The sequence below is a fragment of the Talpa europaea genome (genome assembly GCF_964194135.1).
Source record: "Talpa europaea genome assembly, chromosome: 3".
Lineage (NCBI taxonomy): Eukaryota > Metazoa > Chordata > Mammalia > Eulipotyphla > Talpidae > Talpa > Talpa europaea.
In genome coordinates this window covers 34,672,234-34,694,865 of record NC_140069.1, presented here as the reverse complement: position 1 = coordinate 34,694,865, position 22,632 = coordinate 34,672,234, and the positions used below count along the sequence as shown (strand labels likewise).

Genomic DNA, 22,632 nt, shown 5'->3' with positions numbered 1-22,632 from the left:
ATGTTAATTCTCCTAAAATATAATACTTGGGACTTCTTGAAGATGAGTAATCCATGGAGATCTCTGATGTTTTCTGTTCATCCTGAACAATTTTAAAGCAACCCATTAAAACAGTGGCTTCATATAATAAAAATGTTCACAGGATTGGAGTTTTTGGGAGTATATATTTAATTAGTTGAAGATTTCCTTTTCAGTACAGGTTAGTAGATTGTCCATCAAAAATAACTCCTTCTCTATAAGTAGCTAAAAGAATTGATTGACTTGAAGACTATGTGCTACTAAGTATATTCTTCACTTCTCACTGTGCACTGATTTTAAGTTTCTATGTACAATAAACCTTGTTTTTGTTGATGGGATCGACACCCACAGTAAATTTGTTAAAAATGATTTATAGATATTTTATTATAGATTATAATAAAATATATTTTCTAGCTCTCATAAAAGAATTTTCTTAGATCAAAAACTCCTGGAACAAAAATGATGAGTTTGCATTGTGTGGGTGCAACCAATGCCCCATGGAACTTATCACTAATAGGTCTATGCACACTTGTGAGCATGGATGTACTGCTTCAGAATTCTTTTCACTCTACATTTCAGTAATTCTACTGAAGAATGAATTAATTTTTACTGACACAGTATATAGATGTAATTTTTGTTCATCATGTTCAAAGTGTAGAGGATAAATACCAGAAGATAAAATAAAGTTAAGAATTTCGGAATTTTAGGATCATCTGAGGACATGACAAAAGCTAGAGTTTGAGTGGGGAGAATGGAGTTGACATGCAGCTTTCTAACTAGACGGGAACACATGAACATGTTTTGAGGATAAATAATACTCTATTCCAAATCCCAAATCATAATTTTGGGTTCAAGGAAGACAAATTGAAATAAATTTAGGTTGTGATTCAAATTTGGGGGTTAACTAAGTCCCACTGCAAAAATTATAAACTGGGACTTTTCAGGAAGAAGACTTTCCACTCTATTGAATAATGATCAGAAGTAAGACGTGTGGTGTTCTTCCTCTATTCTTTTATTGTAGTACTGCATATCAAAAACTAATTCAAAACCATTAGGAAACACACATTATTCAAATCATCTTTGTGACTACTGAAAAAAAGTTACAGAGACTAACAACTAACATTTATCAGTACTTTCCCATATCCCAGACATTGTCCTTGGTACTCTCTTATCTAAATCCTCCCTTTAAAGACCTTGAAAAGTGGCATGGAACTTCAGTTGTGCTTGCCAATGGGCTGGTGGGTTGTCTGGCTCCATATTTAGCAATTCAACTATTTTTTAAATAATTTTTGTTCTCCATTTGACATGAATAAAAATCAAAGTTCCTTGGGAATTGCTTTATCTGCTCTAGTATATGTATTTGTGCTGCCAATAATACAATAAATATGATACAAAATATCATTATAATCACATGCAATATCAACCTTGAAACCTCTGGTGTAAATTTCAGATCTGCCAGTAATTGATTGGTACAATGAGAGTGATGGCTCTTTTCCCTTTGTTACTTTTTGAAGTGAAAGGAGTGCTTTATGGAAATTCTATAAAGTCCCCTTATATTTTTGAATTTTTAGTAAGCTAAAATGGTTTGAATATGTCTGTCTCCCAATAAATGATAAATTTGTAATTATTCCTTATTTCTTTTTCTATTTGACTCCACTGACATACTTCGCCAGCAAATTGACTTCCTAAGGACAAATAAGCTTTAGCATTAAGAATTTCTGAATATTGGGCCTCCCCGGTGGCGCAGCGGTTGAGCGCTGGGTTGTGAGGCTGCCCGCAGCCTCTACAGCGCTGGTTTGATCCCCGGGTGCTTCCCGGACACTGGAGGAGGGTCCCACATGGCGCGCAGACCTCTCCTGCCGCCCGCTGCTCCCCTCAGCAGTGTACTTCGGTCCTTCTGCCTGCTCTGCTCCCCGCTCTGGCTCTGGTGAATTCTCTCACCCTCCTGCACTTCTGACTGTACCCAGTGCTTGTATAAATAAATAAAAATAAATCTTTAAAAAAAAAAGAATTTCTGAATATTATTATGTGCTTTTTGGTAACAAGACACTAGGGGTAGGTAGCCCCTTTTGAATTATGTTGTCAGATATGAAATATATAAACCAACAAGTAAACACTAGCACTTCAAGGTCCCTGGAAATTATAAGCATGAGTGCTCTAAATTTTGATTGGAAAGTCAATTGATGCAGAATACTAGACATCACTAAGCATAATGAAAGTCAACATGTCATAAATTGAAGATCATTTAGATGATGAATTTATTATAGATCTGAGCTGGTGTAAGAAGTTAACCCATAAAAGTCCATAAAAGCTTGGGAACAATAACCACCAGCAGAAATGACATTATTAATAATGATCCATTCCAATTAAACCCTAATAATGCTAGTTTTAAGAAAATAATAAGAATTTTTTTCTCCAATGTATGTCCAAAGGTATGTATCCCAGTGTATGGAAGATAGAATATCTTTTTATGAAGGAATATTGTAGTCTTTTTAAAAAAATGGTGTTTTCTAAAAGTTTTCCATGATATATATGGCAAAGGTTTATTATGGTATAATACTCAATGAAGTCACAACTCTGTGACTTGTAGAGCAATGTCTCAACCGTGTAAAGAAAAACTTTTCCTAGAAATAACCAATTAGGGCCTCCCCTGGTGGCACAGGTGGTTGAGTGCAGTGCTGTGAAGCTGTCCGCAGCCTCTGCAGCCCCGGTTCTGTCTGGGCCGGCTGGCGAGGGTCCCACATGGTGTGGCAGACCTCTCCTGTCTCACCCGCTGCTCCCCTCAGCAGTGTATTTCATCAGTCTGCCTGTTCTGTTCCCCGCTGTGTCTCAGGTGAATCCTCTCACCCTCCTGTGCATGTGGCCTGTACCCCACTTCTTGTATAAATAAATAAATAAATCTTAAAAAAAAAGAAAAAAGAATAACCTATTAGCAAACTATACCAAAATTTTAATTAACAGAGTGTGATTATGAAATGTCTTTTCTGAAAAAAAAAAAATCCTATCTTTCCCCCAATTTTTAATTTTATAATAGCTCTGTAACTATTTAATGGCCAGGAAAATACAGAAAAATATTGTGAAAATTAAATAGTTTCTGAATACATATCTAAGTGCAAGTATTCTACATTTTGTGCTATTGGTCCTCAACACAAACTATACAAAACCATGAAATTTTTAAAAAAAAATTGAAATGAGTAGGAACTTAGGCTTTAATTTTTGAGATTTTCATATATATAATATAAGATCAGTTTGGCTATTTTTTCTGTTTTGAAAGCTTGGTCATATTTCATGTACACAATAATTATCTTTTGGAAAAAACATTTCTTTTGTCTTTTTTTAAGATTTATTTATTTATGCATGTAAGAACTGGGGTACAGGCCAGAGGTGTGGAGGGTGAGAGGATTCACCAGAGAGAGTGGGGAATGGAACAGGCAGATCGATTGAAATACACTGCTGAGGGGAGCAGTGGGAGAGTCAGGAGAGATCTGCTGCGCCATGTGGGTAGCTCCCTGGCCAGAGAACGAACTCGTACTGCAGTGGCTGCGGATAGCTTCATAGGTTCTGTCTTAACCCCTTGCACCGCCAGGGAAGTCTGGAAAAATCATTTCTTGTTGCAAGTGAGATTAAGTCTAGCAGCTTAGAAAAGCCCTGTATTTCATGCATAAAAAGCTGAATGACCATCTCTCAGGAATTCTATAAAAGTGATTTTCACAGTGTTTGAGTTCTCTTTATTAGGCGTCACCCCCTAGTACTATTCCAACTTTAAGACTTTAGATTTAATAAGGTTAACACTATATGATCCAGGCTCCCATTGAATCACCATTACAAGTTAATTTCAATAATCAACATTATTTGATAATGTTAAGGAATTTTTCTCTTTTTGGCTTATTCAGAAGCAGCAATATATGCTGAGTGGAATGTTTTAGTCATTTTTCTTTTGAGTAACAACAGTTCCAATAGTCCATTTTTTTCCCTGGTATTATAATCCCTTTCAGATGAGGACTGTGTACTCAGAGGGATAATCTAGTGAAGTTGTTAGACGAACTCCATATCTCTCTCAATAGAAGCACTAAATTGAAAAATTACATGACTTCTGAAGACATGGTATATTTGTCTTCGGTAATATTTAATGTGAACTCTTTAGATACCTTTTTGAAAAAAATGAAAACTAATTATTTTTGCCTGACTATTCTCAAATAAATACTAAAAGAATAGATTTCAATCTGCAGTAGAGGTCTAGTAATTGTGTTTGGTTTCACCTATTCATAGACTTGAATAAAGATTTATATAACATACTTAGTCAATTTTTTGGGTAATGGTAATGACTGGGTTCATGTCCCACCCAATTCATGTGTGAAAGCCTTAGTCCCCCATATGATAACATATGGAGATGGACCTATTAGGAAATAATAATGCTAAGATCAGATCTTATCTTCTTATCAGAAGATAAGGCCATAATAATGGGATATGCCAGCAAGATATCAGAGCTCTTGCTTCCTCTTTCTCTCTCTGCTATGTGAGGACACAGTGAGAATCTGACCTCATTCAAGTTTGGTTTCCCTGGAACCAAGTTCTCCAACAACTGGATGTAGGAATTCCCAGCCTCCAGAACTGTGAGAAGTTTTCTGTTGTTAAGCCACCCAGATTATGACATTTTGTTATGACAGCGTGAGCTGATTAATTTAGGCAATGTTTGCATGAACAGCTAATACAGTGAACTGAAGTACATAATTATTAAAGAGATTTTTTAAAAGATATATTTTATTTAGGTGTATAAGAACTGGGGTACAGACCAGAGGTGTGGGGGAGTGAGAGGATTCACCAGAGACAGAGTGGGGAACAGAACAGGCAGACTGGCTGAAATACACTGCTGAGGGGAGCAGCGGGCAAGTCAGGGGAGGTCTTCTGCGCCATGTGGGCAGCTCCCTGGTTGGGGATCGAACCCATGCTGCAGTGGCTGTTGACAGCTTCATAAGTTTCCTCTTACCCCCCTTGCACCACCAGGGAGGCCCTATCAGAGAGATTTTTATACAATGAATTAATTGACCAAATTCAACATAATAGGTAAATTTTAGTATAAAACTTGGTGCTTAGGTTTTTGTAAAAATCCCCAACATAATAAAGGATGGAGAATGTATCACTTAACAGAATGGGTTTGGAAAAAGTTAGAATTCAATTGTATGGTGGTGTTTATACTTCTCAAAAAGTCAGAATACAGCTAAGCACTGTTAAATTTTGGTATCACATTCTAAAAGGAAAATTGGCAAGCTATAACAAATCATGAGAAAAGCGATCATAATGATGGACTGTTTGAAAGCCATATTATATGGTGAATAACTTTCATTTCCAGCCAGATTGGAATAGCAGAGACTAGATTTACCATCCTGCCTGAAACAAATAAGAATCTGACAAAATATAAGAAACAATACTGCCAAGATTTTGGACATCAGGCAGCAAATAACAGTAATCTCGGGGAAGTTGGAAACAAATGAACTAGGCCTAATAATTGCTCCAGTTTACTGCTAGGAGTTTCCAAGGCCATGATGAAGTAGAGTGTGGGAGTTGAGAACCCAGATGGAGACTGATAATCTCCCCAAGTTGAAAACAAAGAATTGGGAGTTTGAAGAGGCCAAAGCAGCTAGATTTCAAGTGGCAGAGTAGCAGAGAAAAGTGCTCCACTGAGAGAGTGTCCCTGAAATCTGCATAAGCATGTTCTGCTAAGTAAAGACCAACGCCTGAGTGTGAGGAATCTACAGATATGAGGGAAATGATTTGGAGGAGCCATCATAGGGATTCAACATCAGGAATAATTCATGTGTCCATCAGAGTAAAAATCTTGTGATCAGGGCATCAGGTATCAACTTAACCTTTGCCTCAACAGGGGGAATAAATGCTATTGTCCCACCTATAGACCTTTTAGGTCTTGCTTTTAACCTCAGAGATGAAAAATACACTGGGTGGAATTAACAGTTGATTACACAATGCAGAATATAGATTAATGAACTTGAAGACATGGCAATTGAAACTACCCAAAATGAAAAAGCCTCGTACACACACACACATACACCCATACAGGCACATATATGTATGTTATATAATATGGTTATATAATATGTACACACACAAACACACGCACAAAACATCTGTAAACTGTTATGTCAAATAGCCTAATATATATTTATTTGGAATCTCCAAATGATGTAGGACTGAAAAAATATTTGAATAGATAATGCTCAAAAGTTTTCCAAATGTGATGAAAACTACAAGCACAAATCTGAGAAGTTCAATATACACAACACACACACACTCACACTCACATACTCACACAAACAAAATATTTTGGGAGAAATACCAAGGTACATCATAATGAAATCGATTAAACCAATGATAAGGACAAAAAATTAAGTCTCTAGTTTATAGTTACTTGTTGATTCTGATTTTTATTTTATTATAATTAGTCTTTTTCCTGGTCCCTTATTTAGGTTTTCTAAATTCCTGCTATGAGTGAGACCATCAGGTATTTTTCTTCTTCTTCCTGGTTTATTTCACTGAGCATGATCCCTTCCAGCTCCATCCATGTTGCTGCAAAGTGCATGAGTTTATCTTTTTTGAATGCTGAGTAATATTCCATTGTGTATATTTACCACATGTTCTTGATCCAGTCATCTATTTTGGGGCATTTGTTTTGTTTCCATAGCTTACCTATTGTAATTAGTGCTGCTATAAACATAGGGGTGCAAGTGTCCTTTTGAATTAATGTTTCTGTGTTCTTTGGGTAAATACCTAGGAGTGGAATTGCTGGATCATATGGAAGCTCCATCTTTAGCAAATTGAAGAATCGCCACACAGCTCTCCTTAGTGGCTGGACCAGTTTGCACTCACACCAGCAGTGCACGAGAGTTCCTTTTTCTCTACATCCTTACACCTTGCATTTCCTTTTTGAAGAAGTTTGTTTTTAGCTTTGTGCCCATTTTTTGACTGGGTTGTTTACTTTGTTTTTGTTGAGTCTTGTCAGCTCTCTGTAGATTTTTGTAATCAGTCCCTTATCATTAGTGTTGTGTGCAAAACTTTTCTCCCAATCTATGGGGTGTCTCTTTGTTTTGGTTACTGTCTCTTTTGCTGTGCAGAAGCTCTTAAATTAGATGTAGTCTCAGCTGTTTATCTTTGCTGATTATCTATACTATCTAGCTGTTTATCTACACTATCTCTGCTTTGGGTGATGTGTCTTTAAAGATGTTACTGAGGTGTATGTCATGTGTTCACTACTGGTTGAGGGGGGGAGGAGAAGGGAGTAGGATCAAAACAAGGGTGGTATGAATTGTATGGTATAAATGGTATAAATGTATGTATGTATATGTTGTGCAAAAATGATGTAAAAATATATGAAATTCAAAAATTAAAAAAAATTATGAAAATTAAAAAATAGTGTATATATAACCTCATTGAGACACATTATCACAAAATTTTAAAGATTATTTAACATTTTAAATTTTAAATTAGGCTTAAAAATTAAACTAGATAAAAAATTAAAAAAAATTTAAATTTGTATATCAAGTAAGTTACTGACATGCATGAAAATGACCATATCATGTTTCTGAGAGCTGTGATCATGAATGATTGCTTTTTTCTTTTCACTTTTCTGAACTTTAAGAATTATTTATAATGAAATTACAGTGTACTGTGTAATCACACTATAGGATGTATTATTAAATCAAATAATTATAAAAAAATTAAGTCTCTAGGGGAAAAAGATAAAAGTTGTATAGAAAAACAATAAAGATGAAAATACTTTTCTTGTTGAAAATTGCAATATCTTTAAAATACTAAAACAAACAAAAGGAAAACAACCATGATAGCAACATTATCAGTAATAAAAATCCTGTCTATCTGGAATTCTATATCCAATGGCAGTATCTTTCAAAAAAGAAGGCAAAATATATTTTTCAGATATATAGAACTTGAAAACATTCATCCAGCATTCCTGCTGTAGAAGCAATGTTAAATAAAGTGTTTCATAATAATACCAATTAGAAATCTCTAACTATTCAAGAAAAAACAAAGAGCAATGGAAATGGTAACTCTGTGGATAAATATAAAAGATTTAAAAAATATATTTATATGTCTCAAAAAGATAAGTGACTTTAAAACTAAAAGCAGTCATGCATTTGTAAGACATAAATGTATGCCAATAATAGCACAGTTGTTAGGGCCTTATACTAAATGTGAAGTGGCATGCCATCACTTGGAGATATATTCTGATAAGTTAAACATTTGTTCCACAATCCCTATAGCAATAACCACAGGAGTTATAGCTTAATAAATCAACAAAGGAAGTAAAACAAAACCACAAAAAATAGCTAATCCAAAAGATAATAATAAAAGAGCAAAAACTGATAGCATAAATATGAAATAAATAGCAAGATGATAGATTTAAACTCATCCATATTAATAATCACATAAATATAAATGGTCTAAAGACTCCAACATAAAGCAGAGATTGTCATTTTGGATTAAGAAGCCAAGACCCAATTTTATGTCACCTATAAGAAATTAACTTTAAATATGAAGATACAAATAGGTTAAAAAAAAAAAAGAAAAACATGGTGAATAACTGAAGGAACTTAGCATATGTAGGGGGGAAATGACAATACGTAAGAAAAGCACGATAGTAACCTTCCAGTTTATAGATATTTCTTTCATGGGGGTTAATGTTTTAGAAATAGGACAGCTAAACCAGTATTTTCAACTCTTCTCATGTAGTGTTTAGGGAGATGAATTTCTAGAACTGAACAGGACAGTTACCTCTATTGGCATCTTAAGTCATGATATGTCTCCAACTACAGTTTACTTAAAAGTGAGAAAAAGGCTTTTACTAATCCTCAATGAATTGGTATTTTTACCACTTCCTCCCTCTCTCACCCACTCTCTTTTAACCTATATCTTTGAAAACACCGAGTCATTGTAAAACATGGATTTGAATGTACAGGTGATTCTTTTCCCTAGGCATGTTTTTTTTACTTCATTAAACCCATCTTCTTATGGGTCAAAACAAGTCACAGATATAAAATAATGGCAGAAAGAAAAAAGCATGATGAATAAAGAGACAGAGAAAGTGTTACTTAATCCAAAGAAAGTAAAGTTAGTCACATTAGCAATCAGCACTGAGAACATAGGATTTCCACTTTCTCTATTATACTGGTTGATCTGTCATGATTAAAACATTAACTTCACTCTTTAAGACCGTAATTGACTTGTATATATGTATTTAAATGTAACAGTATTTCAGAGATGAACAGCACTGTCAAAAACAACAACAACCTGAATTAGTCCTGGAACTGAAGCTAAGGGTTATTATGTGTCACAGTGATTAAAATAAAAGCTAAAGAATAGACAAATCTTGGTTCAGTAATCGGGAAAAATGTTCTAGCAATTAGAATAGGTGAAAAGTGGAATGGGCTATTAAATCTGTTAATTTCTGTAGTTGGAAGAACTAAAACAGAGGTTAGATTCAGGCCTATGCCAGCCTATATGAAATTATGAGTAAATAAGGAAAAGGCACTGTACCTGGTGTAAGACAATAAAAGTTGTTCACCTGTGTGGCTGTATCCCTGTTTGGAGTTGATGACCTCAGAAGTTCATTTCCATTGTGACCTTGATAGAAATCAGTGTCCTAAATTATACTACTTATACTCAATGGAATGCTATTTAGCTATTAAAAAGATGAGATAATGCATTGGGAGACAATATGGATGAGTTTTGTGGTGATTATGCCATGTGAATAAATTATAAAGTGAAAGACCATTACTATCAATTTCTATCATTTGTGGAATATAAATAACCAAAGAAACAAGTTGTAAAGCACAACAAAAATAATGCTTAGACTCTAGAAAACTAAGTGTTGCCAGCAAAGACAAGAGTGATGGCAGATGGAGGAAGGAGGATATAGAGGGTAAGGTGATAGTGTATTTGTATTGGACCTTTGGTAGAAGGCAAATGAAGTATGCGTATGTTGAAATATGAACGTGTACTCCCAAAGGTGTATATGTAAACAAATGGCCAATGAATAAAATTTTGATGGGAATAAAATTAGTGTCCTAGTTTCCACATAGATCACATTCACAGAAACATTATGCTACCATTAAAAGTAATGTGAGAGGACTTTCAATCTTTATTAGTGCCTCTCAAAAACCATTAAATGTGATCTAACTACAGTCTGCACAGCATTTTTGAAAAGACTCTTTCCTTATTTAAGCCTGTTCAAATACCTCATTCTTCTTAATTGCTTCAGAGGCTCTCACATGCTAACCCCCTAAAACTCTCTCTGAAACCTCAGTTCATGAGGCTTTCTATCTGTTTTGTCTCTTCCCTTCTTCTTTGTTTATCATTTTCCCATTTCCTCTCTCCATTCTCCAGATTCTATGAGATTTTCCTTTTTTTCGTTCTCCAGATTTTATACTAGAAGAAAAAAAATCATGTTGGAAAAGGATAGAACTTTCTTTAGATTGTGAAAGAACGGGGGGAGCTGAGCATTAAGGATAAAATATCTCCTTGTTTTTCCCTCTATTATTTCTCACTCTTTTTCTCCTCACCTGTTTTTCTGGTTCTTTAATAACATAGCCTAGACAATGACTGAGATAGACTGATTCTTGGGTCATATCAGGAATATGGCTATTCGTGTTACTATTTATTGATTGGATCTTACATCTACAAATCTTATATTAAATCCTAATGAAAGAGCAAATTAAGTTATGTGAATAATCTCCATTCACAAGGATTTTACAGTCTCATGAGCCAGATTGGATAAAATCACATGAAATAGATTTCAAGAAAGAAAACCAATACACAGTGAAAACTACGGCTGTCCACTCGTGAACAGCCTAAGAATTACCTGCATGTTGGGTGCACAATAAGAAAAGAACTGTGGGGAAATAATGAAAGAGTTCAAGAGAATGATAAGTATTGAGTAAATATTTAGATGAGGGAAAAGATAATCGAGCTAGGAAATGTAGTTCAGACTCTTTATATTAAAGAGTCAAAGTGGTATGTAGTCGATAGTGAATATAAATATTTGCTGCAACAGAGGGTCTAGACAGAGAGGGAAGTTTTTTTTTTCCCCTCAGTGGGGAGGCAACTCTCCCTTCTCTGAGTTCCCATGACACTTATTGTATGACTTCATTATTGATTTATCCCATTCTGCTTTGAGTTAGGTATCCATTTTTCTATTTCTTTCAGTAAACGTAAATGATAACTTCTAGAAAATAGAGACAGTCCCTCCCTCTGCAGCAATTTTCAGAGTTTAGCAAGTTGTGGTTGTTTAATAAATACTTGCCGAATTAAATAGTTGATAGGAAATTACTCAGAAAGAGTAAGGAAGTAGGAAGGGATTGTGCTAAGTTTTATACTGGAGATTCCTGGAAGTTTAAACATGTCAGTGATGTGATCAAAATGAGATTTTGGGAAGGTTTCTGTTGGTCCTTCCCTTCTGTTTTGGAAGGTTCTATGGGAGGTAGATGATAGGTTCATCTTTTTGGTTGTGTAGGCGTTGCATGTATATTTGGGAAGAGATGCTTCCTTTAAGATGATATGTAGTATTGAATTTGAAGCTAACTTTAGTCAATGGAAATTTTAAATAAATATGTTTAATTTTCTTGAGTTTTATGGGCTTGATCAAAGTACTTTTAGAATCTTATGTATGTGAATAAATTTCATAAGTGATTTTTGCTATATCTGGTCATAGTAGGGGCTATTACTGAGATCCTAAGTGATTTTTGGCATGTTTAAAATAATGTGTAAGCACGTGGAGTTGGAAAAAGTCTAGAATTAGGTTCCATGTTTATGCTTTAAAAAAGATTGTTTAGGGGCTCCCAGGTGGAGCAGCAGTTGAGTGCTGGGTTGCAAAGCTCCCCGCAGCCTCTGCAGTGCCGGTTCGATCCCCAGCTGCCGGGCTAGGGACCCACATGGCACGCAGACCTCTCCTGCTGCCCGCTGCTCCCCTCAGCAGTGTATTTCGTCCGTCTGCCTGTTCTGCTCTCCGCTCTGACTCTGGTGAATTCTCTTACCCTCCCGTGCTTCTGACTGTACCCCAGTGCTTGTACAAATAAATAAATAAATCTTTAAAAAAAAAGATTGTTTATCAAATTTTATTCTTTTTTTTTTGATTGAACAATGAGAGAACAAGTTCATCAAACTAATAATCCTTATATGTGTTTTAGGATATTTTAGAACATTTGCTGGCACTAATAGGTTTAGGTACTTCTATAAAGATTGTCTTCATCTAAAAATCATGTTCATATGAATTTCATATTAATAATATTTGACAAAGTTTTTCTTAGCTACTAATTAAAATTACACAGATAATAGCTATTGATTGCTGATTTCAGTCATTTTCAGTTATTTTTGTTTTGTCAGAATAGATTTAGATACCTATACATATATTCAGAGCATGTATTACATAATCAAAATAAAACACAAGTGTTTTTTCAAAGCATATGTAGGTTCATAAATTTGAATCGATTCTGACAAAATGAGAAAAATAATTGAAAGCATTACTGAAATCACCAGTCAACAGCTTTTATTTTATTTGTACAATTTTATACACACACACATATAGCTGCTGCATTTCTTAGTTTATATATTGAATGGAGTATATAAAACAAAGTTAAAGATTGCATTTCTGAAGGAAGAGCTACCTAACATTTCTGCTAAAAGCTGATTTACCTATCCTGTGAATCTAGCTCTTATATAAAAGGCAATAGGTTCAAAATGATACAGTTCAGTTTCTAATGGGGCTCCAAATGTGAACTATTGGGTAGTTTATGCATAGCTAGGTATTTAGATTTATTTGGTTTGAAAAGAAAGGGCTAAATGTTGACAGGCAATAAGAAAATGGGAATTGAGAGAAAGGCTCTTCACCTTAATTTAAAAACAATAGGGCAAAAGTACAGCAGGTGACCTTGGAAGTATCCAAGTGATCCAAGTACTTTGTTATTCTAAAGCTGCCAGAAGTCAGATTCCTGCTCTCTGAACAAATAGGCATTTAAAGGACTGCAGCAAACTATATACATGGTATTCTTTTTCTTGGCTTCACAATTTTAGTTAATATATTTGACTTGTTGGTTTAATTCCAATGGCCCAGCTCATAAATGCAAGCTTTTTCTTTTGCGGGCTGGGAGAAACTGTCATAAAATAAAACTCTTTGACAGCTTGTCTGTTCTATTGTAAAAAGCAACATCCTTTTAAAAAGTGAGAACCCCCTAAGAGTCATGTGAAAAGAGGGTAGCACCACAAAAAGTTGGGAATACATCAAGTAGCAGTTTGAAATATGCATTATTCCTAAAGAAATTTCAGTTACAATAGCATGAGTGTGTGAATTATATGACTTGGAGAAATAGAGAAAACTGAATGAACAATTTCAGAAAAGGAAGAACTGTAGCCACAAATATTTGCTCATTGTGATGCTTATTTTCTTAGCCCATGCGATGAAATTTCTGTTTGTTTATTGAGGAGTGGCTATTCTGTTCTCAGGCTGGGCAGTAACTGTCTGAATGTTTCTGTATGAATGAAAATGTCATTTACCAGGGAATGAGAAAGATAACATTTAGCAATGCCCTCTGATGTTGCTGAATTTTGAACTGACAGTCAGTTGTTTGGTAGTTGAAAATACATACTTCCCAAAGAAGTAAGGCTAGATTCTCTGAATATATTTTGTTCAACAGACCCCTCTGGCAGTTTTATGTTTTTGCATAGCTTGTCGGAGAGATTGGACTAGCTGAATGCTTCCTGGTTTCATTAGCATAACCCAGCCCACTTCAACACACGCCCAGAACTACCTCATTAGCCATTGGGATTGTGGCCAAAAACATAAGACTACAGTGAATATAAGGGGAATTACTGGCGACAGAGCTCTAGATCAACTTAACACTGAACCTTTTACTTTTCTAAGATCAGAAAAGTATCACATTAACAGGAACCATTTCTCCATTCCATTCAGATAAGAATTCCAGGTTTTAATCTATATCTTTTAACTAGAATAATTTGCTGCACTATATAATAAGATATATAGTCCAGCTGCATATATTTGTTTCTGTTAATACCTTTCTCTCTCTCTCTTTCTCTCTCTCTCTCTCTCTCTCTCCACGCCCCCCCTCATTGATTTATATTCTGGATAGCTTTGACATTGTAAACCACAGACGAATTGGAGCCTGGCATTGAAAGGAGGTGTTCTACAACATTTTTTTTTTTTTTTTTGTCCAAAGAAGTTTTCTTCTACAAGAGGGAATCTGAAAAAATGACAGGGGCAAAAAGGAAAAAGAAAAGTGTGCTCTGGAGGAAGATGCCTACCCCTCATTGTGAAGATATTAAGCAGTGGTGTAGAAGGCGGCTACCTATTTTGGAATGGGCACCACATTACAATCTGAAAGAAAACTTGCTTCCAGACACTGTGTCTGGGCTAATGTTGGCTGTTCAACAGGTAACACAAGGTAATGTACTGCATTTGACTTTCCTGTTTTATGAAGAATAGATATCACTTTGCTTTGCTTTCTTGGAAAGAAAGTTTGACTTAGGAGCTACAATTGAGCTAATTAAGTGGATATTTTAATCAACTTTGTAGAAATAAGCACATTGACTCTCTGTATAAGAAAGTTTTCCTAGTTGCCTTTCTTTGCTAACTTTTAAATAACTATTAATCATTGAACCAATTTTTGAATGGCATTACATATTTACATTAAAATTCATTCTCTATAAGAGCAAAAGGTCAGTAATTGTTGGAGTTTTAATAGCTTGACCTTGCTGATATAGTTTCCTACTTTTGCTGAATGGAGCTATAAAATATCTCTTGGCTTGAACATATCGTTTGTAACCCTAATTAGCAGTACACAATTACCTGTTGTAACCTTGAGAGTTGCTATAAGCAAAGAACAGAGCTTTCTGTACATAAAGGAGGCTTTTTGCCAAGATCATTATTTGCAAAGAGAATCCTTTATGTCCTTAGAGCTTATGTTTTACTGCGCATGCTGATTTAATTCTGTATCACATTACGTACTGGATCTACTTCTCAATAAGAAATTTAAACTAGTAAGAAGTCTGATTTTAACTTTCCCAAAACAGATGCTAAATTTTAAATGATATTCTAGATAGGTATTTCTCTTGATTAAGCTGTTAACTAGTATGCACAAGAAACTGAATGTGTGTGTGTGTAGGTGTGCGTGTATATATGTTTTCCTTACTGAGATGTTCACTGTATTTTTTTAACTAATTTGTGTAATAAGTTTCTACCTGTTGCAAGAAAAGGAACTGATTTCTCAGTCTTGAGAATTTGAAACACTTTCCTTGGCATAGAGTCTGTAGGTTTATATTTCCTTGCAGTTTCACTACCTCCCTAATTTAAACTATTATTCATACTGTTAAGTTATAAGCATATTTTTAATTGAATTATTCTGTAGCTGGAACAAACTAGTTTGTGTATTTGTGTTTTTAGTCAGATTAGGAACATGTGCACTGGTGACTTCACTTTAAGATCCATGACACTATCATACTTTATGGGATTTCATTTCCCTGACTAGGTTGAATTATATTTTTGATGACCCTTTTGTCAGTGACAAATTATAGTCATCTTTCAAAAAAGTGCAAAGTAAATAACAGGTTAGGACATTTTTAACCTGTTGCTATTTAATTTTAAGTTCAAAATAAAATATTACCACCTACTTTCAAGCTTAAGTAATGAAATTACAAGGGCTTTTTCACCGGATCATTTCAGTATATTTTATACCTTTATTTTGCTTTAATTTATTGTAAAGTGAAAATAGTAATGTGTTTTTGAAAATAATTGCTTATTTTTGTGAAATATCAAGTTAATAAGGAAATTTTCGGATATGATATACTTGCTATATATCATCAGTGATATCAGTTATGTGTAAGTCTTTGGTAGTTGATTGTATGGCTTTTATTTGGGTATGAATTTTGAGGTTTTTTGTTTTATGAGTTATGTATTTCACTGGTTATGGAGAAACACATTGACCAGCCCCTATTGATGAGCAGCACATTGAATATCGGAAAGTTATGAATCTGGTTGCTGGTGCTCTTGAAAGACTACAGGTGATTAGACAGGGCTACACAGCTAGAAAGATCTTAAAGATTTTTGTTGGTGTATGAAATGAATCCTTCTAAGAAGTACCTATTCTTTTAAACAGTTCTCTCAAACATTCTCATACTTATCTACTATGGAAAGAAAAAAGTGAAATATCATAAGCTAGCATTTGCTGTGACAGGAACTATTCTAAAGCCCTTATATACATTATCTTCTCTTACCATAACAAATCCTGAGAGATAACAGTCTCTTCTTTATATTCCATGTGGGAAAATGGAGACTTAGAAAAGTAAGTAAATTTCCCTGGGTCTCATACCTGATAAGTGGTAGGGTCAGGGCTTGGTTCCAAAGCCAACACTCTTAACCTTTTATACTTTATACTCTACACTGCCAAAATAACTAGACTTTTTCATAATGCCAATGTTATTAGTAACAGAAGACATTTCTTTGGAAAAGTGCAAATATCATTCCCTTCAAATTATTTTTGCATTTAGTTTTCATCCTTGCAAGGGGAAGCGACAAGGAAAAGAACTACAGTAGGATATAGAGTAAGGAAGGCATTTGAATATTCATTACCTCCTATTCGCAGCAGTACAATACAGGCAATTGTTATGGACTCCATTTCTTTGGGAAAGTTAGAAGAAAGAAGTAATTTATTTACTGAAATATTGTTAGTTTGCAATGTTGTTGTTGTTGGTATTTAGGAAGTACAGGATCCCCCCTTCAGGTGTCTTTACCATACAGCACCCACCACCAAAGTACCCATTTACTCAGCTTTGTAACACACAATAGAAACAAGTACCTGTTTTCAACCCACTGATCTTTAAAGTATCTTTTCAGTTTTGTCTGAGCATAGTTGAATCACATGAAATTGTTGAAATCAACATTTTGGCCTATGAATATGGTAAGTTATATGGTTTAGTCTCGCAGTTGTTTTTTTTCTTCTTTCCTTAGAAATACTTTTGAAATTAAGAAACTAACACTTTAGTGCTTTCTATATGTCATATACCAAGTTCCATTTAAAATCATTTCATTAAAGTTTCTCAACTTTAAATACAAATGCTTGCTTATTAGCACTGAACTTGACTCCTATAGAATTTTCTGTATTAACTATACTCTTTCAAAACTTTCATTTGACTTTTAGGCATTGCTTTTTTGATTTCTTCTGGCTACCTTTCTGGCCTCTCTTCTTATGAGCTCCTGATGCTTTTACCTCTCACTCTATCAGTCCATTAAACATCAAGCCCTGGCTTTCTAATTCAAAAACATCTTAGGCTATTTTACCTGCATAAGAGGCTTAAAGAGTCATCACTGTGCTGATGAAATCTTCTCAACTGACGATCCACATCTTCAATTATACTAGCCTAGAATCTTCTAAAAGAACTTCAAATGCAATATTTAGTCTTGTAAAACAAACAGAAAAACAAACCAACCAAATGATACCACCATCTAAACAGAATTATAATAATTAATAATAATAACAGTAATTTTCAGGCACAGCTGTAAACACTGTAGTTAAGATTTCTTGACATAGAAAACGCTGAGGCTCAAAGAGGGTTCCTAACTTGACCAAAGCCACACAGCAAATAAATGGAAGAATTACAATTTGCACTGAACTAGTCTGCCTTCAGACACTGTGGTCACCTTTATATTAGACTACTTCTCATAGGGAGTCTTAAGAGTCATTCTCAACTCATTTTTCTTTACCCCTCTGCCAAGGTACATTTTATTTCTGTGTCCCAGATATCTTTACAATCAAGTCATCTTATTTTATGACCCCTGATGCAGCCCTCATTCACTGCCTGAATTATTGAAATCATCATCTTGTGGGTCTTTATTCTCTAGTCTATCTCCTCCTATCGACCAAATTCCATCTTGCAACCAGAATGGTGGTTAAAAATATGAACATATCAATTCTCCTTTAAAATTTTGCAATAAAAAATTAAAAATTTTGCTGTGACCCTTTGTTTCCTCTAGAATAAAAGCCCAGTTCTTCAGAATAACCTATTATCATTAATAATCTGTGCTCCTTGATACAAAGGTCTACTTAACAAGATCTCATCTCTGAGAAATCTCTCCTCTAAGACTCCCTTTCAATCTCCTGGGAAATGTGTTTTTCTCCCTCCCACTCCCTTTGTACTTTTTACTATCTCTGTGATAGACTTTAACAAATTGTATTATAATATTTGGTACATCTCTTTCCACTCGGTATGCTCTGGAAACAAAACAATGTCTTAATCTTTATATTCTTACCAGCTTGTATATTGCCTAGCACATAGGAGAAGGTTTGCAACAAATGTTTCATAGAAAAATTAAAAACAATTTAGTTCCTGAATCCTTTCATTGTTCTATAGGGTAGCATGCTCCCACTCTAGGAAGGAAATTAAATTTAAACCAATTATTATGTTTTCCAAATGAATGTAATGAGGAAACTGATAGTAAAAAATACATAAAAATGAGTAATTAATTTTTTCCAATTCTTCTTACTTTTCTGAAATGTAGCATTCCAGATAAATCCAGTTAAGTAAGTTTCCTTTGTCCTAAAGTGTTAATTTTTCCTCAAGCCAACATTAACAAGTATGAATAATTCATATGAAAGTTCAAATGACTAGCTTCTCTTGAAAAGGGGGAAATTCATGGCCATATGGGGGCCCACATTCCCATGTGGTAAAAATCTGCTGGATGCTGTGGCATTCCCCTTAGACAGGGCACACACGTGCATTTTGCCACAGTTCCACTAACTCACACATGCACTGCCACTCTTTCAGCTGGTATTCCCATTCCTTGCCCAGTGATATGGATGCCTGAATTGTTTCCCTCACCAAGGCATTTCCTTGTTGTGTTGAAATGCCTTGAATTCACCTTTGAATAAAATTTGAGAAAATGGAACATTAGTTTCTCAACTTAAGCCCACAGGTCCTTCAGTTCTGTGAACCTGAACTAATGTATTCTAATGTAATTCTTTAAAAAAATAATTCTGTGTGTTTTCTGTTACTTATTTAAAAAAAGAGTATTCTGAGAAGGGGTCTGTTCTGTACCAAGGTTGTCAAAGGGGTGATTATCCCATCCCAGAGTAAATAAATACAAGTATAGATGTGCTCAATGCAAAGAAAGAAATAATTTAGGTCATTCTCTTTCATGTCCAAATATTTTGAAGAAACCATTTATAGATTTCAAATATTTGAAAAATTGTGAGCTTTCATTACTAACCTTCAGCGTGAGCCATTATAGCTGGCATTCGCCACAATGTTTTTAACTGGCATCTTGTAGGACTTCCCTACAGAATGTATTTTGAAGATGAACTAACATTGTTGAGAATATCGTTCACTTAAAACATGTCACCGCAAGCTATGCAGTATAACTGGTCTGCAAGCTAAGCAGTGTGACTGGTCTCTAGAGCATATAGTTCACTTTCTAGCTGGGATGACCACCTGAGGGAAATAGTTTCTTTGTTTCCAACTTGAAAACTCAAACACTGAGACAGAGTAGAGACCTAAAATGCATGACTTGCCATATAAGAATCTAATCCGTGGCGCAGCGGTTGAGCGCTGGGTTTCTAAGCTGCCCGCCACCTCTGCAGCGCCGGTTCGATTCCCGGCTGCTCCCAGGCCACCGGAGGAGGGCCCCACATGGTGCGCAGACCTCTCCTGCCACCCGCTGCTCCCCTCAGCAGTGTACTTCGGTCCTTCTGCCTGCTCTGCTCCCCGCTCTGGCTCTGGTGAATTCTCTCACCTTCCCACGCTTCTGACTGTACCCAGTGCTTGTATAAATAAATAAATAAATCTTTAAAAAAAAAAAAAAAAAAAAAAAAGAATCTAATCCACTGAGGAGGAATATGAGAATGTTTTGCCTTGCATTCCAAGGGATCACCTAGAATAGTTGTTCCTAAACCATGCAAATTTTATGTTGCCATAGGGTTGCCTGATGTTCAAACCACAGCATTTTGGGTCGCAGACAAAAGATGGATGTTCCTTATAATTATGCAGAATGTGTGGCATTACTTGCACCAAAACATATGTGTGGAAGCTGAGCTTCATTGCACTCCTGAGGGCAGCTTAGTGACATGTGGAACAATAAGTGGAAATTCCTGAAGCATACTGCATTGCAAAGATTAAAAGCTTGTCTGGGAATTTTTCCCTGTATGGTCTCAGCCTTGAGGATACAAAATCCTAGCATTAGTTACCTATCTCTAACCTAACCCCCTTCATCACTATAACTTTCTACAAGTAACTTTTCTCTTTTCCAGAAATAACAGCAGGTAAATATTGCTAAATAAGTCTAGAGTATACTTCCTGAGCCCCATAAAAACATACTCAGAAGATAGTGACACCATAGACTTCTCCATTCTCCATATCCCTTCATCCATAACTCATCCTCTTGCTTCATTCAGCACTTCTGATATCCTTTTGTTTTTCTTAAATATGAAGAAATTGTGATTTTTATATGAAAGGACTAGTATGTTATTTATTTATTTCATTATTTATTACCTTGCTTTACAACACTGTATATGATTCGGATATGTAGGATCACAGCTCTTCAGATTTATGTTCCCACACCACAGCCACCCCCAAGACACCTATAATCCTCCACTATAGCCCATTGAGCCCCTCCCTCACTGGTAGCCTCAATTTTATAGTCAGATTTCCAGGGTTTGTTTTGTAAGGGTTATTTATATTTTTCGGTACTTAGAATAATGTTCTCTGTAACATCTAGAGTGGTTCACATGGAAGGACTGTGACCTTCCCTTTTTAGGGTGGTGAGATCTTGACAAGACTTATATTAAAATAGATTGGCAGTGAGCATGAAGGTAATGTGTAGTGGCTCCAGTGGCACATGCAGTACTTGTCGGAAGATAAGTGTGTGGCCTGCATTGTAGTAGACTTCTGATAGTGCCAGCTAGGATCCATCCCTGCTTTCTCTAGTAATTATGGCTTATTTTATTTGGGGAACAACTTAACTTGAATGTTTAGTTATTGGAGACTTAGATGAGATTCTAATTTTGTCTTTAATGATGGAGACCAGGCTGATCAATGGCCTATGTCCCCCTCAACCAGAATTCTGAATTTGGGGGACCTGTTGAAACCACATTGGGGTGAAAAGAACCCCTTGGAGTGTAAAGGACACTTGGGCCCAATCTCAAGCAATTAAATCAAATTTCCTGGGAGTAGTTCTCAGATATTCAGGCTCTGTTTCTTTTTGCAGTTATTCCAGATTCTATAGCAGTTAATCAAGATTCTCTCAACAGCAACAGTGTTGAGAACTGGATCCAGAAACAGTTATTGGGCCAAGTGGAGGCTTGCAGCTCAAGTCTTCATAGTTAGTACAATTCCATATACCTGGTCAGTGACTGATCGAGGGACAAAGTCTGACTTTAGGCTACAAGGGAATGGACTTACTATGCAATGACTCTGTCATTTGTTGCTTTTAAATGATGATGGCAACACAAATGACCTGATTGGTACAAGCAGCCCTTGGACATGGGTGGACATGTGTGGGACTTTTAGAAATGTCTCTTGTGCCTGGACTATGCACAGTAAAGATGATGTGTTTCTATAGCGTTCTAAGATCTTCACAGTCTGAAAATGAAAGCTACCCAGCAAAGGGCATAGTAGAGATGAACAGTCCTGATGTGAGTTAGCATGCGCAAGCACATTTTTTCTTTGCTTAATTAGGTTTAAGTTGGGTTACTTCTGATGACCTTAAATACATATTTGTGTGTTGTTACAATTTAAATGTGTTACCAATTTGTTTCTAACTCTATAAAACTTAGTAAGATAGATATGCTGTATATTGTAATTTCATGAGAAGAGGAATCAGAAGTTCAGAACACTAGGTGACTTGCCTGAGAGGGATTCCAACCATAACCTGCCAAGCTTGGTCCCTCACCCATCACTGCCTTCTATTTCCAGAATTGCTTCTGGTACATATAGGCATACCCTGAGTGAGACTGAAGCTGACTCTGGGTAACAGCACACCTCAACATCAACCACTCAGGCTGCCTGCCCTGTGATGACATTTCACCTCCCTTGGTGAAATAAAACCCAGAATTCTGGTTGAGAACTGAAGAGGGCTCTGCCAGTGGAAGAAAATATCTGTACCCAGAGCTCCTGCTCTTTGCTTTGAGAGCTTCAGACCCCCTAAGCTAGCCCAGGATCAGAGGGAGGAGAGGCATGCTTGGATAATACTAACCCGAGGAGCTAGTACCATGTGCCAGAGGTGACACGAGAAGCACTTGGATGAGACTTCACTAAAGGTTAAGGGGCAATAAAAGGGAAAAATATGGTATCATGAATGTGTAGCCATGCTTACTGGTCTTCACCTGTTCTCTTCTATCAGTGTAGATGCCACCTCTAACCCTTACCACCTAGCCCAGAACATCACTGTGGATGTTTTCCTCTTTCCCACGTGGTTTAAGAGAAGGCTTGTCCTGAGTTCTGTTGGTTTTTCTGACATTGGAGATGCCTGCACAGCAGGCAAGACTTCTACCTTAGCCACAACCTCAGCAGCACAGCTCTCCCTCTTCTTAA

General features: G+C 35.8%; 1 protein-coding gene across 1 annotated transcript in view; it reads left to right on the top strand.

The window, feature by feature from the left end:
* Nucleotides 1–14,305: 14,305 nt before the first annotated feature.
* Nucleotides 14,306–22,632, top strand: part of SLC26A7 (solute carrier family 26 member 7) — a gene marked incomplete at both ends in the record, with an annotated part of 95,827 nt that continues 87,500 nt past the window's right edge. The window contains one exon of the mRNA XM_084229364.1: nucleotides 14,306–14,498. Within this exon, the coding sequence (XP_084085490.1) occupies nucleotides 14,306–14,498 (193 nt within the window). The remainder of the gene's footprint in view (nucleotides 14,499–22,632) is intronic.